Source organism: Centropristis striata, chromosome 12 (assembly GCF_030273125.1).
Source record: "Centropristis striata isolate RG_2023a ecotype Rhode Island chromosome 12, C.striata_1.0, whole genome shotgun sequence".
In the NCBI taxonomy this organism is placed as follows: Eukaryota; Metazoa; Chordata; class Actinopteri; order Perciformes; family Serranidae; genus Centropristis; species Centropristis striata.
The window spans coordinates 29,374,145-29,391,659 of record NC_081528.1 but is presented as its reverse complement, the minus strand read 5'-3'; the positions used below and the strand labels follow the sequence as shown (position 1 = coordinate 29,391,659).

The window sequence follows — 17,515 nt, the reverse complement described above, 5'->3', positions numbered from 1 at the left end:
GAGGGATGTGGAAGTTCAGCACTAGCATCTACAACAGTTTTGTATGAATACATATCCAACGGTCACATATAGTGCAAATGTAGGAAGAAGGCGTCACTTCAATATTGTGCAGCGAAATTACGTTTGACATTTGCCATCTGCATCAAACACAGCCCAGCAGTGGCAATTTCATTAATTAACAGTAACTGTATTCTTTCTTCATCTTTTGCAGGGGGCTTTATACCTCGTGTAAACCATTCTAACACAAGCTTCCTTGCCAGGCATATTGGATGAAGCCAAAGAAACAGAACTTTGGCAGTAAACTTTGCTCAGACATGAAACGAAATTCATGTGTCGTTACTTTCCGCAAATCACATTAGGGCGATATGACAGTTACATAAAAAAAAGTCAACATGGTATTCTTTCAGGGATCTATTACAAAGTATCTTGACATCAACGCAAAGCAACATCCATTCGGCCAAGTCAACTGAGATGCTGTCCATGGTGCTGAAAATTACTGCATGAAGTGCAACAGTTTATCACTTCAAACAAACAAAAGGAAAAGAACAAACGGGGCACACAGGTGAAGTTAAATAATTTAACTAACCTCCAGAGGAGAGTCTGGTTCATCCAGGATGCTCTTCTCACTCTGTATCCGCTGCATCGTCCCTGTAGAACTGGGGTCCATTATCAGCACGTTCTGACTACCGGCTCTGCCGAACTTACAGTCACTCTTTCTGGAGTCAGTCGTCCTGCACACCTCGTAATTGTACACGTGTTGGAGAGTCCCTGTCCCCAAAGTGTCTGAGTAACGTGGTGGATAATATGGAATCACAGGCAGGCTGGAGTGATACAGGATGCGAGACTGTCTCCATCTGTAGATTTTCACTGAGATAATAACCACTAAACACGTGATGAAGAGGAAGGAAACTACAGCCAAAGCCAACACTAAGTAAAAAGTCAGGTTGTCATTGTACTCCTTGTCGTGTGTAAAGTCAGTGAACTCAGACAGCACTTCAGGGAAGCTGTCCGCCACCGCCACGTTAACAATGACTGTAGCTGAACGAGAGGGCTGCCCGTTGTCCTCCACTATAACACTCAGTCTTTGTTTCACAGCATCTTTATCAGTCACTTGGCGGATAGTTCTTATTTCTCCATTCTGTAAGCCCACTTCAAACAGCGCCCTGTCTGTGGCTTTCTGCAGTTTATAGGAGAGCCAGGCATTCTGTCCAGAGTCCACATCAACAGCCACCACTTTAGTCACCAGATAGCCCACATCTGCTGAACGAGGCACCATTTCAGCCACCAGAGAGCCTCCAGTCTGGACTGGGTACAGGACCTGAGGAGGGTTGTCGTTCTGGTCCTGGATCATTAGTTTCACAGTCACGTTGCTACTGAGTGGAGGGGAGCCTCCATCCTGAGCTTTGACGATCAGCTGCAGCTGTTTAATTTGCTCATAATCAAAGGAACGAACTGCACTAAGAACTCCAGTCTCCGAGTTTAAAGACACATAAGTAGAAACCGGACTACCATTGACTTGAGTGTCCTCTAAAAGATAAGAGATTCTGGCGTTTTGATTGGAATCAGAATCCCGCGCGCTGACAGCAAATATGGAGATACCAGGAGAATTATTCTCTGTGACGTAAGCAGAGAAGCTGTTTTTCTTGAACACTGGTGCGTTGTCATTAATGTCAGATATTTTAAGGTGTAATTTTGTCGAGCTAGAAAGAGGAGGAGACCCCAAATCAGTGGCTGTTATTGTTATATTATATTCAGAGACTGCTTCTCTATCAAAATATTGATCTGAGATCAAATTGTAATAGTTTGTTAGAGATGATTCGATCTTAAAGGGAAGTTTTCCATCTATAGAACATTTAATTTGGCCATTACTCTCAGAATCTGCGTCTTTAATGTTTAAAATAGCGATCGTCGTACCAGGACTTGAATCCTCAGACAGGGGGCTGGAAAATGACATAATATTTATAACTGGAGCATTGTCATTGACATCAACCACATCTAATATAATTTTACTTGTCCCGGTGAGACCGCCCTGATCCTTTGCTTCGACTCTCACCTCGTATTTTCTGTCTTTTTCATAATCTATTTGACCAGATACAGAAACCGTGCCGGTGTGTTCATCAATACTGAATATATTCCCTGTACTTCCTTTCATTTTAAACAAACTATAAGTAATCATTCCATATGAACCACTGTCGGCGTCGGTGGCATTTACTGTAATAATGTTTGTGCCTTTCAATGTGTTTTCCATCACAGACGCTTTATACACTGATTGGTTAAATACTGGGGCATTATCGTTAGCATCTAACACAGTGACATCTATATTTACTGTACCAGATCTCTGTGGTGTTCCTCCGTCAACTGCGATTAATTTCAAAGACAGATGGGGATGTCGCTCTCTGTCTAAAGGCTTCTGGAGAACCATTTCAACATATTTACCTCCATCTGGATTAGCATGTTGCTTCAAGATGAAATTGTCATTTGGTGATAAAATATAATCTTGCAACGCGTTTTGCCCCACATCTAGATCCTCTGCACTCTGCAGTGCAAACTGCACTCCGACTACAGCTGATTCACTGATTTCAAGGCTGATAGGTTTATCTTTATTTGGGAAGACGGGAGCATGATCATTTATATCCAAAACCTCAACAGTTACTCTGTGCAATTCCATCGGGTTTTCTAAAATCACCTCAAAGCTGAAGCTACACGGAGTTACGTCTCCACAAAGCTGCTCTCGGTCTATTCTCTCGTTCACGACTAGAATCCCTTTGTCTGCCTTCAGCTCGGTGTAGTGGATGTTTTCTCCGGTCACGATACGGGCCCGCCCAGAACGGAGCCTCCTCAGGTCCAAACCAAGATCTTGCGCTACATTACCGATAACAGAGCCTTTCTTCATCTCCTCTGGGATAGAATAACGAATCTGACCACCTACCATGTTCACCGCATAAAGAAGAAGCATAAGCAGTCCTATTTGCCTTCGAAATCCATAAAACAATCGCCATCTTGCGGGTGTGTGGGTGAGAGATCCTCGAATTGCCATCATGGCAACAATGAATTAAAAAAAGATGATTTATGTCCAGTTGATATGATGGTAAAGTTTTTCTAAAATATCCGTGTCCTGGTCACTAAAACAGTTCTTCAACCTTTACATGCAAGTTTATGAAACCATACTCTCTCTTACGAGCCCTAAACCTCGACAAAACACACAGAGCCTTCTTCACTGTATAGTCAGTCAGCCAGGGGAGGGCTGAATGACGACACACATAAAATGTTGGACTGACCAACAGCGTCCCTTAGAGTCCAAACAGTGAACATCAGTTTTAGCTCTGAAGCAGACAAACTGAACACATCTCCAATGGAAATCACATTGGAATGTTTTTGGAAAAAGTACTTCTAACTAAAAGCACATTCCAACTGAACATATGGAATCATGCCTGATTCCGTTTAGAAGTAAAGCAGAAAAGTAAGCATCAATCTAAAAACAATCCGCCTACAGTGCACCCTGTATTACAACACAAACTAATTAATGAATCAATGCATAAATAATTGGGTTTTTTTAAATAGGAAGAAAAATAGCTGTTAACTTGATCGAAAGTATAAATATATAAACTAAATCATATAAATGACTCCCTTGAATGAGTCACTAATTTACGAAGTCTTAGAAATACACATGGGGAAGTAAAGCACTCGCCTCTGAAATACGTGTATATCGAACAATTCTTGATTGGGACGCGTTTACTATGTCGGTGCAGAATGAAAGAAAATAATGTAAATATTGGGAAGCTAAAATATGTCAGGGATCTGGGCTGTGCATGGTGCTACTGCTGGGCAGTTACAATGTTACATTATAACTTCATTGTCACTGTATTTTTACTTACGTTTCTGCAGCATTATTGGTACCTTTGAACATAAAATAAAGCATACGTTGCTGACATCATTCTTCCATGTCAAGAGTGCAGATTTTATAAAAACTAAATCATAACTTTGATAGTGGTCGAGTGCAGGCCAGCTAAATTAGAACATCACTTTGCCAAAAACACCTTAAGGCAGGAAAACATTGATACCTATGTTTTCAGAAGCCCATGCGATTCTACGGGGCGTATTGCTGCCAGTCTGATTTTTTTTTTTTTTTAAGGCTCAGTATCACGTAATACTTGAACTATCACGTTTTAACATGATAGTTTCACGTTAAAACGTGATGAATATATTGTTGTAACAATTAACGTTTAACGTTATAACGTCATATTGAGCCTTTTTTAAGTGTGGCAGCAATATGCTGCAGTACGATTCAGAGCCATGTCTGCAAGGACGGAAACAGACGCAGCAATACTGTCCAACGTTAACAACTGAGACACTGTCCATGGTGCTGGACGTTTACTGCTTGGAGTGCAATGGTTTCTGGGTTTTTTTATTCTCAATGAAGTTTTACACAAAAAGAGAACAAGGTGCCACATTGACGAGGCAAACATTTTAACTCACCATTACAAGACAGACTAGATCATCCAGGATGATCTACTCACCCTGTATCTGCATTAACGATGACGAGTGAATGCACATTAAGCAATAGATACTCTGGAGATAACTCAAGGTGGAAAAGCAAGGTTGCAAACTATAAAGATAACAGACCACCTTTACACGACATGTCAAAAAGTCAAAAGAGAAAGAATTTTACAGCACTGACTGAGAATAAAGGCTGCATTTTCTTTTTGTTAAGTTCGAAATATGAATACAACCGCAGTATTCACGTCAAGTGATGTAAAGTATGATGTACACCGAGCAGCAGCTCACAATCAATGTAGCTGAACAAAGTATGAGAAAGAACAGCACAGAAACGAAGCTAAGTAATTTAACTGACCTCTAGAGGAGAGTCTGGTTCATCCAGGATGCTCTTCTCACTCTGTATCCGCTGCATCGTCCCTGTAGAACTGGGGTCCATTATCAGCACGTTCTGACTACCGGCTCTGCCGAACTTACAGTCACTCTTTGTGGAGTCAGTCGTCCTGCACACCTCGTAATTGTACACGTGTTGGAGAGTCCCTGTCCCCAAAGTGTCTGAGTAACGTGGAGGATAATATGGAATCACAGGCAGGCTGGAGTGATACAGGATGCGAGACTGTCTCCATCTGTAGATTTTCACTGAGATAATAACCACTAAACACGTGATGAAGAGGAAGGAAACTACAGCCAAAGCCAACACTAAGTAAAAAGTCAGGTTGTCATTGTACTCCTTGTCGTGTGTAAAGTCAGTGAACTCAGACAGCACTTCAGGGAAGCTGTCCGCCACCGCCACGTTAACAATGACTGTAGCTGAACGAGAGGGCTGCCCGTTGTCCTCCACTATAACACTCAGTCTTTGTTTCACAGCATCTTTATCAGTCACTTGGCGGATAGTTCTTATTTCTCCATTCTGTAAGCCCACTTCAAACAGCGCCCTGTCTGTGGCTTTCTGCAGTTTATAGGAGAGCCAGGCATTCTGTCCAGAGTCCACATCAACAGCCACCACTTTAGTCACCAGATAGCCCACATCTGCTGAACGAGGCACCATTTCAGCCACCAGAGAGCCTCCAGTCTGGACTGGGTACAGGACCTGAGGAGGGTTGTCGTTCTGGTCCTGGATCATTAGTTTCACAGTCACGTTGCTACTGAGTGGAGGGGAGCCTCCATCCTGAGCTTTGACAACGAAAACAAGCTGCTTGATCTGTTCGTAATCAAATGAGCGCACTGCGTGTATGACTCCACTTTCTGCACTAACAGAAACATATTGAGAGACTGGAGATCCACCTATCTCAGACTCTTCCAAAATGTAGGAAACACGAGCGTTCTGGTTTTCATCGGAGTCTTTAGCATTAACAGTTAGTACAGATAGACCTGGAGAATTATTCTCTGGGAGGAATGCACTATAAGAGCCTCGTGGAAACACCGGAGCATTATCATTGATATCAGAGACCTTTAGATAAAAGGTTCTTTTATTTGTGAGAGGGGGAGATCCTGCGTCTGAAGCAATTACAGTGATGTTACATTCTGACAGATTCTCACGATCTAATAGAGCATCGGTCATCAATGCATAATAATTTCTCACATTGGATTTAATTTTAAAGGGAACATTGCCTTCGATTGTGCACCTCACTTGTCCATTTTCTCCCGAATCAACATCTTTAACATTAATGATGCCAATGGTGGTACCAGCAGGGGAATCTTCTGACACAGGACTAGTGAATGACATAACGTTAATGACGGGGGCGTTATCATTTACATCGATTACCTCAATTTCAACTTTGCTAGAATCCGTCAGTCCACCTTGATCTTTTGCTTCAACCCTGAGCTCAATTTTTTTGTCTTTTTCAAAATCTATTTCCTTTGCCACATATATATTTCCAGTAGTCTCATCTATATCGAACAAATCAGCGAGTCCTGCTTTTGATTTAGAAAAGGAATACGTTATCTTCCCGTTTGAACCGCTATCTATGTCGCTTGCATTTACAGTAAGAACGTGAGTGCCTTTTGCTGCATTTTCAATCACCGTGGCCTTATACACAGACTGATTAAACACAGGGGCATTATCATTGACATCTAGAATATGGACGTCTATATTTACTGTACCAGATCTCTGTGGATTTCCGCCGTCCACGGCCAACAGTTTCAGAGACAGGCGTGGCTGCTCCTCTCTATCTAAGGGTTTCTGAAGCACCATTTCAGCATATTTACTGCCGTCTGGATTGACATGTTGTTTCAGAACAAAATTGTCGTTCGGTGTTAAAATGTAATTCTGCAGACCGTTTTCTCCAACATCAGCATCGTCCGCACTCTCTAAAACAAAACGGGAATTAAGCACAGCCGATTCGCTTATTTCAAATTTCAAGTGGCTGTTTTGGAAAGTGGGAGCATTGTCGTTTACGTCCAATACTTCTATAGTCACAGTGTGCAACTCCATTGGTGTTTCCAATAAAATCTCAAAGGCAAAGCTACATGGCGTTACGTCTCCACAAAGCTGCTCTCGGTCTATTCTCTCGTTCACGACTAGAATCCCTTTGTCTGCCTTCAGCTCGGTGTACTGGATGTTTTCTCCGGTCACGATACGGGCCCGACCAGAACGGAGCCTTTTCAGGTCCAAACCAAGGTCCTGTGCGACGTTACCAACAATAGATCCTTTTCTCATCTCTTCTGGGATGGAATATCGGATCTGTGCCACCGCTCGATTCAGAAAAATGAATTGAAAAATAAAGAGATACACTGCCCCTCGTAATCGTCCAAACAATCGCCATTTTACGCCTCCCTCTCGAAGATTCTCTTTAAATGCCATTTAAACAGGGTCCAGAAGCTACCCAAGCAATGGAATGAAGATGTCAATTCACTGAGGAAACGCGTACATTCCGGGTTAATTTGGAATAGCGTAAAAAGTGTAAACCAACTGCATCTCCGACGACCCTCAGCTCGTATTAAACACAGATCATATCCTGTTGTATAATGCAGTGGCAGGGGAGGGAGCAGCACTGCATCACACTGCACGGTACATTTGATTTACCAGGCAACAGCGTCACTCAGAGGCTAAAAAACAGTATGAAACTCGTATAACCAGACATCCAACTTCAGAGATTAGTGATTCGGATGACAATCTCCACAGTAATGGCCTAATCGCCAATAAAACACGTTTATGATATCTAAATCTAATACTTGTCATGATTTCAAACTAAAATTTAAAATTCAAAACTGGCAAAAATACAAACTTGTAAGAAGACCTGTTAACAGTGCTTTTATTTCTATAAAAACACAAACAAAAACCAACGGTGCACTAAGAAAATACCAGTTAGCCAGGAAATTGTTTTAAAAATAAAGTATACCAATCTCTAACATGTTCTTAACTTCTTCTCAGTCAATAAACTACTACTAGCTTTATAGTTTTTTTTAGCATAATTAGTGGCAAATGATGAAAATAAATTCAGCGCAATGTCCTCAGATGACAACAGTATCCCAGCACAAAGCACTTCAGAACCATGGACAGAGATAAAAGTGTAACACGGCTTTTATATGCCAAAATGCTTTTATACGTTCATGTGTCCATAAAAATGGACACATGAACGAAAACATGCTATCAACATGCTATAATGCTCACATAAGCGGTGATATGATCTGTATAAAGTCTGACAAAATAACTTACCATAGTAGACATGCGAGATACTACTGATGACTGCTCTTCATTCTGCAGAGTTTCAGCTCCAGCGTCATCCATACTAACCAGACTTTGACTCAGCGGTTGCACATACTTGATGTCACTCTTTCTGGAGTCAGTCGTCCTGCACACCTCGTAATTGTACACGTGTTGGAGAGTCCCTGTCCCCAAAGTGTCTGAGTAACGTGGTGGATAATATGGAATCACAGGCAGGCTGGAGTGATACAGGATGCGAGACTGTCTCCATCTGTAGATTTTCACTGAGATAATAACCACTAAACACGTGATGAAGAGGAAGGAGACTACAGCCAAAGCCAACACTAAGTAAAAAGTCAGGTTGTCATTGTACTCCTTGTCGTGTGTAAAGTCAGTGAACTCAGACAGCACTTCAGGGAAGCTGTCCGCCACCGCCACGTTAACAATGACTGTAGCTGAACGAGAGGGCTGCCCGTTGTCCTCCACTATAACACTCAGTCTTTGTTTCACAGCATCTTTATCAGTCACTTGGCGGATAGTTCTTATTTCTCCATTCTGTAAGCCCACTTCAAACAGCGCCCTGTCTGTGGCTTTCTGCAGTTTATAGGAGAGCCAGGCATTCTGTCCAGAGTCCACATCAACAGCCACCACTTTAGTCACCAGATAGCCCACATCTGCTGAACGAGGCACCATTTCAGCCACCAGAGAGCCTCCAGTCTGGACTGGGTACAGGACCTGAGGAGGGTTGTCGTTCTGGTCCTGGACATGTACAATGACTGTTGTGTTACTACTTAGAGGGGGCGACCCTCCATCCTGCGCTCTGACTCGTATTTTGTACTCTTTGACTTGTTCATAGTCAAGTGAACGCAAAGCCTGAATGACTCCACTCTCCGTGTTAATGGAGAAATACGCGGATACCGGATTTCCATGAACTTCGCCGTCAATAAGAAAATATGCTATTCGTGCATTCTGACCCTGATCTGGATCAGTGGCGTGGATCTGCAACAGAGCGCCTCCAGGAGAATTGTTTTCCATTATTTGAGTGGTGTAAACACTACGGCCAAAAGCCGGTGCGTTGTCATTAATATCAGTGACGTCTAAAATAACCGTTTTCCTGCTTGATAAGGCAGGCAAGCCTTCATCTGTAGCAGTGAGAGTGATGTTGTACTGGGAACACTTTTCTCGGTCTAAGTTTTGCTCCGTGACCAATGTGTAATAATTTCTGAGAGACGACTTAATTTTGAAGGGGAGGTTTTCATCAATATTTAAATTAATCTGTCCATTTTTACCTGAATCTTTATCTTGGACACTTATCAACCCTACAACTGTACCGGGAGCAGAATCCTCTGAAATTTTACCCGAATAAGAAGCCATTATGATGATTGGACTGTTATCATTCACGTCTGCAATCTCGATTATTAATTTACTGGCGCCAGCTACACCCCATGGGTCTTTTGCTTGAAGGTTTATTTCATAATTTGGATTAATCTCGAAATCGATTTCACCGGTGAGTTTAACCTCTCCCGTGGAAGAATTTATTTCGAAAGGAAAAGAGGAATCCTCCTCCAAGTGAGTGAAATAATAAGTAACGTTACCATTGTAACCCTGGTCCGCATCTACTGCACTGACTTTAGCAATAACTGTGCCTCGCAACACATTTTCTAATACGGAGGCTTTGTATACGGACTGCGTAAAAACGGGTGCGTTGTCATTTGCGTCCAGAACAGTTATATGAATCCTGACTGTGCCAGACCTCTGCGGGTCCCCACCATCCACAGCCGTTAATATAAGCGCATGCTCGCTTTGCTTCTCGCGGTCCAATCCACTCTGAAGCATCATTTCAGCATATTTACTCCCATCTGCGCGGGTGTGTTGTTTGACAACAAAATGACGATTTTCCTTTAAAGAATAACTTTGCAGTGAATTGATTCCTACGTCAGGATCAGCTGCGCTATCAAGCAAAAACACAGTCCCCGTGGGCGTCGATTCGCTTATCTCCAAATTGATCTCCTTTTTGGGAAAAGCAGGAGCATGATCATTTACATCTTGTATTTCAACAGTAATGGAAAACAATTCAAGTGGATCTTCGAGAACAATTTCTAGACTAAAGCTACACGGCGATTTCTTGGCGCATAATTTTTCTCTGTCAATCCTTTCATTGACGACGATATGCCCTTTGTTCTGGTTCAGCGCGACATATTGGTTATCACCATCTATGACGAGTCGAGCTCGACCAGACACCAACCTCTTAACATCCAAGCCCAGGTCTTTTGCCACGTCTCCGACAAACAAGCCTTTCCTCATCTCCTCTGGTATAGAATAACGGATTTGTCCGCTTACAGTAGCAAGGAGGCAGAAAAGCAAAATGGAGACTCTCCAGTCCAATATGGTGCCTTTGCTCTTCAGAGTATCCATTTCTTCCCATTAATATATCAAATCCAAAATGACACAGTTATCCGTACAGAGAGATTATCTCGCTTAAAATATGGACTCTGTAGTCTTCAGTCAAATCTACACATTGCCATCATCCATACTAGAGCCTTTGTCGACATATGCACACAACCATCGCCTATTTTCTTGGAAGACGGGCGGTGTGATTGGGCTGTTAGAAAAATCAAAGTCTGCTTAGGCAACAGCACCACCAACAGTGAGTGAGAAAAAACAACACCATCCTCGGTATGTGTGGACCAATGCTCCATCTGTATGGCCTAAAAATAAACAATGTATCCAAGTGAGCCGTTCATAATTTAATGCCGTGGATGCACACCATCAAAATTAAGGGATGGATAGATGGAAGGATAGATAGACAGACAGACAGACAGACGGATAGACGGATGGATAGATAGATAGATAGATAGATAGATAGATAGATAGATAGATAGATAGATAGATAGATAGATAGATAGATAGATAGATAGATAGATAGATAGATAGATAGATAGATAGATAGATAGATAGATAGATAGATGGATAGATAATCTTTCCTCTCTTGATCCAATCTGACTGATAAGTCCATTGACCTACATTTGTGCAGTGGATTTTCCCCTTTACTATGAACCCACTGGAACACTTATACATGAGCATGAACAAATACTGACACATTTCACAGTTGTTTATCTATCTATCTATGTAGCTAAAACATGATATTGCACAGGTAGGAAAGCCTATTTTCAATAGGTCACAATAGTGCCTTGCATGGCCCCTTGCTCACACACAATATTAGCATATACTGCCGCAGAGCATAACATTTTGCACATCATGATTGTGCATTATTCAGGCAATGACTGCACAGCAGGATGATTAATATTCAAGAGTTTAAAACCTCGGGTGGAATCACATGGCACGCGAAAATAAGAGCAATGCAGTTGCCTGTGTTATGAGACTGCTGCCCTAAATCTTAGTCTTGTATGAATATGACTTTCAAAGCAGCATTTGGTAAGAAATGTCTTGGTTTCGTGTGTGTGTGTGTGTGTGTGTGTGTGTGTGTGTGTGTGTGTGTGTGTGTTGTGAAAAAAAGAAAGAGTAAAGAAAAGACATGAAAAATAGATGGAAACTCATTCTGGGTCAATGGTGTTCTATATTAAGTGTGGGACTTTCAGTATGTTGTTGATGAGGTCATACTAACATTTTGTTTATACAAAGTAGTGTACTGTGTGAGATTTAAAGAGAAAGGAGAAATTAAAATGAAAATCATCTTACCTGCTGGATTGAAATTCACATTTCATTCAGGGAGTGCACCGGGGGAAAAAAGGAGAAAAAAGAAAACAGTTAGTTTGAATCCTGATGAATCTCAAAAAGAACAACAAAAAAATCATGTTTGTCACATTTTACTGTCATGTTCACTCCATTCGCATCCCCACTGAAATAATGAATCATTTTACCTCTTGACATATCGGACACTTTGATGATGTGTGACTGCTCAAATAAGTCTCCATAAACAAAGTGCTATGAGAACTTCCCACAGCTGCTTTGAACAAGATTCACTCAAACTATGGCATGCAACCCTGATTCCACAAATGTTGGAATGCTGTGAAAAACGTAATGACAACAGGATGTAAAATGTTTGCAAGCCTTGTGCGACCTACAATTAATCAAAGACATTAGAAAGACAGGATATCCAATGCTCAAGTGGGATTCTTTTTTGTAAATATATGCACACATTCTGAATTGGATGGATTCTGTTTTCATTTACTTGTCCCAACTTTTTGTAATCAGGGTTGTGCACAACAAGTACAGTAAGAGGTCAAAGTTCATCAGTAGCATAAAGCTGTCTATTATTTGACTTACTACTTCACCATGTTTTTGGTAAATAAAAATAAGATAATGTGAACAAAGACAAACTCATTCTATTGTTAGAACACCCAAAATAGAGCTGTATTCTCTTTAAATTGAGTCTTCAAAAGATAACTGACTCTAAACTGACAGCAGGCTCCTTAGATGTGCTCAACTGTGAAATGATGAGAAGACTGCTCACTTCTAATTTAACCCGTGTTGAATACATTTTTAAATAGCTTTTAAGACAAAAGTTAGTCTTTTTCTGAGCTTTTAACTTGCATTACTTCATGCTTTCTTTAATCTTTGATCTGTATAATTTACCAGGCCTTTTCCTGATATATTAAGTGTCATGAATTAATTATTAAACTACTACAACTTACTAAATTCTTCCTTAAATCCCATTTTCAAATCCAAATCCAATGTTAATAAAGTGACAAGAAAACAAACACACAAAGAAGTACAGCTTGAAGGTGTCACTAGAAAATCCCCACTCCTAAAATGATATAGATAATGTTCCAGTGCTTCTCCAGCAATTTAATCCCCTGCTGTGCACAAGACGTCTCTTTATTAACAAACCGAAACTACCCTCAGTATTCAAAAGCACCATCACACTCTGTGATGCTTGTGTTAATTAAAATCAGCCATGCTAGTTAATTGACATACTTTTAAATCGTTTTCAACTGCACTGCTCGAAACATTGTGACCCATATAATAACAAACAAAAATGAAGCACTGCTGGCTTTTTTCCACCTCTTACCAAGGCTGAAATTAGGAGCACACAAGAGCCTGAAGCTATAACACGAATGAATTCAACATGAATTCACTTTGGAATTATTTTGATGACAAAACCTCTCTGTTTCAAAACCCATGACACAGTCAGCAGCAGGCAGGAATACATACACACACACACACACACACACACACATAAACACACACACACACACACCAGCATTTAACTGTTAAGATAAGACTCTAAGCACTGACCTAAGTGCAACTTCAAACCACAATCCTATTCAACATAATACAAATATGTTGTTTTCTGTAGTCTGTGACTTTAAAACTTATTTGCATTTGTACTCCTTTTTTTTTGTTTGTTTCTTTTTCACTGTTGCATGTCTGATACGTGCTAAAGACACCTTAGGAGACTCTAATTGAGAGTTAATCTAAAGAAAAGATGACATTGTTTAAAATAAAGAAAACCACCATGAAACATACTATTATATTTTGTTTTATTATGCTGTTATAAGCAGCAATGGCAGCAACGCGTAAGAGGTCAGATGGCTATTTTGTGCAATAGCAACACTTTAAAAAATAATCATCCTTTCATCATCATAAGTTTTCCCGGCAAATAATATTAAGCACTGTTTTAGTAGTGCTGGCATTGAAGCATTACAATCCTAATTTTTGACATTTGACATACAATGAATGCATGATAAATGCTTATCCATTCTAACTGGATAGTTCAAGTAAGCTGCAAAATAAAAAATAAAAAACACTACAACAATCTGTAATTATCTACAAGTGTTGTGAATTAATTGTGTAAGACTTCTAAGTGCATTACAGCATGGCACTGTCCAATTTTGAGGGCAAAGTACAGAAGTAAGTGAAGGTTAATTTGGGGCTGTTTTTCTTATCAGTATGTTGCAAATACTTTTTGCTTATATCTAAGGGAGGCACGTTGTACTACAAAAACATGCATGCAAGTCTTTGTCAGTGTGCAAGTTTTATTTTCTTGATATTTACAGTTGCCATGCAGTTTTGTTATAATGGTAATAATCAGTTTTACGATATAAATGTCCTTCATTCCTTTACTTTACACATCCTGCATAAAAGATAATTAGGTCAATAGAGAAGTAAAACACATTGGTCTCTTCAAGTTTATTTTTCACCAGTACACTCAATATGTTTACATATTGTTCAATTCTCGTAGTGCAAATATTGTATTATGTCTTTGTAACAAAAAAAACAAGTGTTGTTCTGTGAAAACATATGGCAGTATCAGTTATCATTGGCTGCAGTGCATTTCAAGCCAAAAAATGTAAAACAGTGTGTAGTCTATCTCACACACAAACACGTTGATAGGCAAAGAAAAATACATCAAGGAGAAAGCAAACATATTAAAGGCTTGGACTACAATTCGTTATCTGTATTCTCAATAAATCAAAAGATACAGTGAAGAAAAGAGTACTTATAAAAGGTCTACCATGCATTTTAAAATAGAGGAAGACAAAGAGAAAGACTACTATGTAGTGATATAGTAGTTAAGAGAAGTCCTAAAAGAGGCAGGCAAACGAAACAAGCCTGACTAAAGTTACAACAAACAATCTTTCTGCAGCAAACTTTGTCAAACTTTGATTAAAAAAACAACTTCAAACAAACCAAATGTTAAAAGAAGAATTACTATATTTATGCTACAATGATAATATTTCGAAAATATTAAGATAGACTCTTGTATTGGGTTGAAATGACCGTTTATATTCAGGTCATGGGGTTGAGGTTGAGGTTATAAGCAAAGCTCCGAAAGCATTACAAAACATGTTTAAAAAGGTGTTGACAACATTTTACCCACAAATACAATTCTAACAGATTTGGCAGTCAAAGCATCAGATTGGAATTCAACGCACTGGGATTATATCACAGCATATTTACAATATCATATGGCCGGCGCTCATGTGATGACGTAACAAGGATGCGGCGCACCTGCCCTCACCTTCAGAGTATTTCTGTCAGTACTCGCGCGCCTGAGCGTGTTTTTTTGATAGGCTGCACTTCTTTGCTTCAATGTGTCAGTGTCTGTGCTCGAGGCGAAACGAAAATCGCCTCTCCATGACCCTGTGGTCAAGAAGGAGTCATATCGATCATCTTTCAGCAGGGTCCCACACCGGCTGAAATCTGTAAAACTAGGGGGGCAGTAGGTCGTGGGGAAAACGGGCAGACTCGCGGTGGTTGAGCGGTAAACATAGCTACGTCTGCAGAGCTTAAAATAAAACACTCCGCTGATTAAAAGGATGAAAAGGGATGAAACGGCGGCCAGGGCGATTATCAAGTAAAACGTTAAATTGTCGCTGTCCTTTGACTCATCTGCAAACTCAAATAGTTCGTTTAAAACGGGCAGCCCGTTGCCTATCACCACGCTGACTGTAGCGGTGGCTGAGAGAGATTCGTGCCCGTTATCTGTCACTGAAACAACAACCGTTTGTTTCGGTTCATCCTCCTCCATGAATAGTCGCACGGTTCTGATTTCTCCTGTATGTAAACCGACCACAAACAGGTTCGGCTGCGTTGCTTTGATTATTCTGTATGAGAGCCACGCGTTATGGCCAGAGTCAGCGTCCACAGCTACCACCTTAGTAACCAGGTAACCACGAGGCGCTTCAAGTGGCACCATATCCTCAGCAATTAACCCGGTGGTTTGTACAGGGTATAGGACAACAGGTGAATTGTCATTCTGGTCCTTAATAAAAGCGTTTACAGTGCAGGTGGTGGTGAGCGGAGGGTTGCCTCCATCTCGAGCTGTCACCTTAATTTGAAAGTAAACTGACTGTTCGTAATCAAAGAGGCGAGACGTGAACAGATCCCCAGTGTCTGAGTTGATAGTGAGGAAGGAGGACACTTCTGACTTTGTGTCCTTTGATATTTGGTACGTGATTTTAGCATTGGATCCGTCGTCAATGTCCTCTGCTTTCACTTTCATCACAAACGTGCCAACGGGTTGGTTTTCCAAGATGTTGGCATTGTACTCGCCCTGCGTAAAAGTCGGGGGGTTATCATTAATATCATTCACCACGATTGTTATTACTTTTACACTGGAGAGTGAGGGAGAGCCCGCGTCAGTGGCAGTCACTGTGATGTTATACTCAGGTTGAAATTCTCGGTCTAGTATTCCGTCTGTCACTAACATGTAATAATTTTTCACCTCTGACACAAATTTAAATGGAACATTGTCAGGGATTGTACACGTGACGCGCCCACTGCTTCCAGTGTCCAGGTCGTAAATATTAATAAGAGCAACCATAGTTCCTGGTTTAGAGTCTTCAGCCACGTTAGCAGAGGCTGACTTTATTTCTATTATGGGTTTATTGTCATTTACGTCGATAACGTCAATTATAAGTTTACAGTGAGAAGCCTGGCCACCCCCATCTTTAGCCTGAACATCCAGCTCGTGAGTACTGGCCTCTTCATAGTCAATGACCCCTGCCACCCGAACCTCTCCACTCTGAGGGTTAATCTCTATAACACCTCCAATCTTGTCTGACAGGTGACTGAAAGAGTACGTTATCTCTCCATAAAGACCTTCATCTGAGTCTGTGGCATTCAGCTTTGCAATGAGAGTCCCTATGGGAGAGTTCTCTGGCACAGAGGCTTTATAAACTCGTTGGCTAAAAACTGGGACATTGTCATTGGCGTCCAAAACACGAATGTAGATAGAAGCAGTTCCTGATCTGACTGGATTCCCTCCGTCAATCCCATTGATTTTCAGTACATGTTCAGCTTGTGCCTCTCGGTCCAAGGCCTTTTTAAGAACAAGTTCGGGGTAAGCATTCCCGTTTATTTGGGTACTCATTTCCAGTGCAAAATGATCATTCGGGCTCAGTTTATATTCACGGACAGAGTTAGTTCCCAGATCGGGGTCATGCGCGCTCTCCAATGGAAAGCGCCTCCCCAGAACTGTGGATTCGACTAAATCTAGTTGTATCTCCCCCGCAGCGAACACCGGGCTGTTGTCATTTATATCTGCAATATCCAAAACTAAGCTGTATGCTTGAAGGGGATCTTCAAGTAAGAGCTGATACTGCAGGATGCAGACATTTGCTTGCGCGCAGAGCTCCTCTCGGTCTATCCGTTGGCTGATCAAAAGATTGCCTGACGCAGTGTCCAGTTCGCACAGCTGGCTGGTTCCTTCTGCAACAACACGGGCACGACGAGCGTCAAACTCCGTCCCTTTCAGCCCAAGATCCCTCGCTACATTCCCGATAACCGAGCCCCGCTGCATCTCCTCTGGAAGGATGTAACGGACTTCTCCAGGCGAAAGACCAAAAAGGATGGAAAACACTAAAAAATGCAGCCACCATTTTAAGTTTATTCGCTGGTCCATTATTA

At 41.2% G+C, this 17,515-nt stretch overlaps 4 protein-coding genes across 14 annotated transcripts in view; all 4 read right to left on the bottom strand.

Moving 5' to 3' along the window:
- LOC131981893 (protocadherin gamma-C5-like) overlaps positions 1–17,515 on the bottom strand; it is a 338,840-nt gene that overhangs the window by 182,058 nt on the left and 139,267 nt on the right. For 2 of the 11 annotated variants that reach the window (XM_059346410.1, XM_059346420.1), the window contains exon 1: positions 8,153–10,958. The exons of the other annotated variants lie outside the window; for them this stretch is intronic. In XM_059346410.1, the coding sequence (XP_059202393.1) occupies positions 8,153–10,555 (2,403 nt within the window). In that variant the 5' untranslated portion in view covers positions 10,556–10,958. Of the gene's footprint in view, positions 1–8,152; positions 10,959–17,515 lie in introns of those variants that run through there. 11 annotated transcript variants of the gene reach the window in all.
- Positions 578–3,652, bottom strand: LOC131981908 (protocadherin gamma-A11-like). Its single transcript, XM_059346441.1, has one exon. It carries the CDS (start codon positions 3,038–3,040, stop codon positions 578–580), a length of 2,463 nt encoding a protein of 820 aa, XP_059202424.1. The 5' UTR covers positions 3,041–3,652.
- On the bottom strand, positions 4,253–7,673 carry LOC131981909 (protocadherin gamma-A11-like). Its single transcript, XM_059346442.1, has one exon. It carries the CDS (start codon positions 7,295–7,297, stop codon positions 4,844–4,846), a length of 2,454 nt encoding a protein of 817 aa, XP_059202425.1. The 5' UTR covers positions 7,298–7,673; the 3' UTR covers positions 4,253–4,843.
- LOC131981904 (protocadherin beta-15) overlaps positions 14,275–17,515 on the bottom strand; it is a 3,399-nt gene continuing 158 nt past the window's right edge. The window contains exon 1 of the mRNA XM_059346437.1: positions 14,275–17,515. This exon is cut by the window's right edge and continues 158 nt beyond it. Coding sequence (XP_059202420.1) covers positions 15,084–17,515 — 2,432 coding nt within the window. The 3' untranslated portion in view covers positions 14,275–15,083.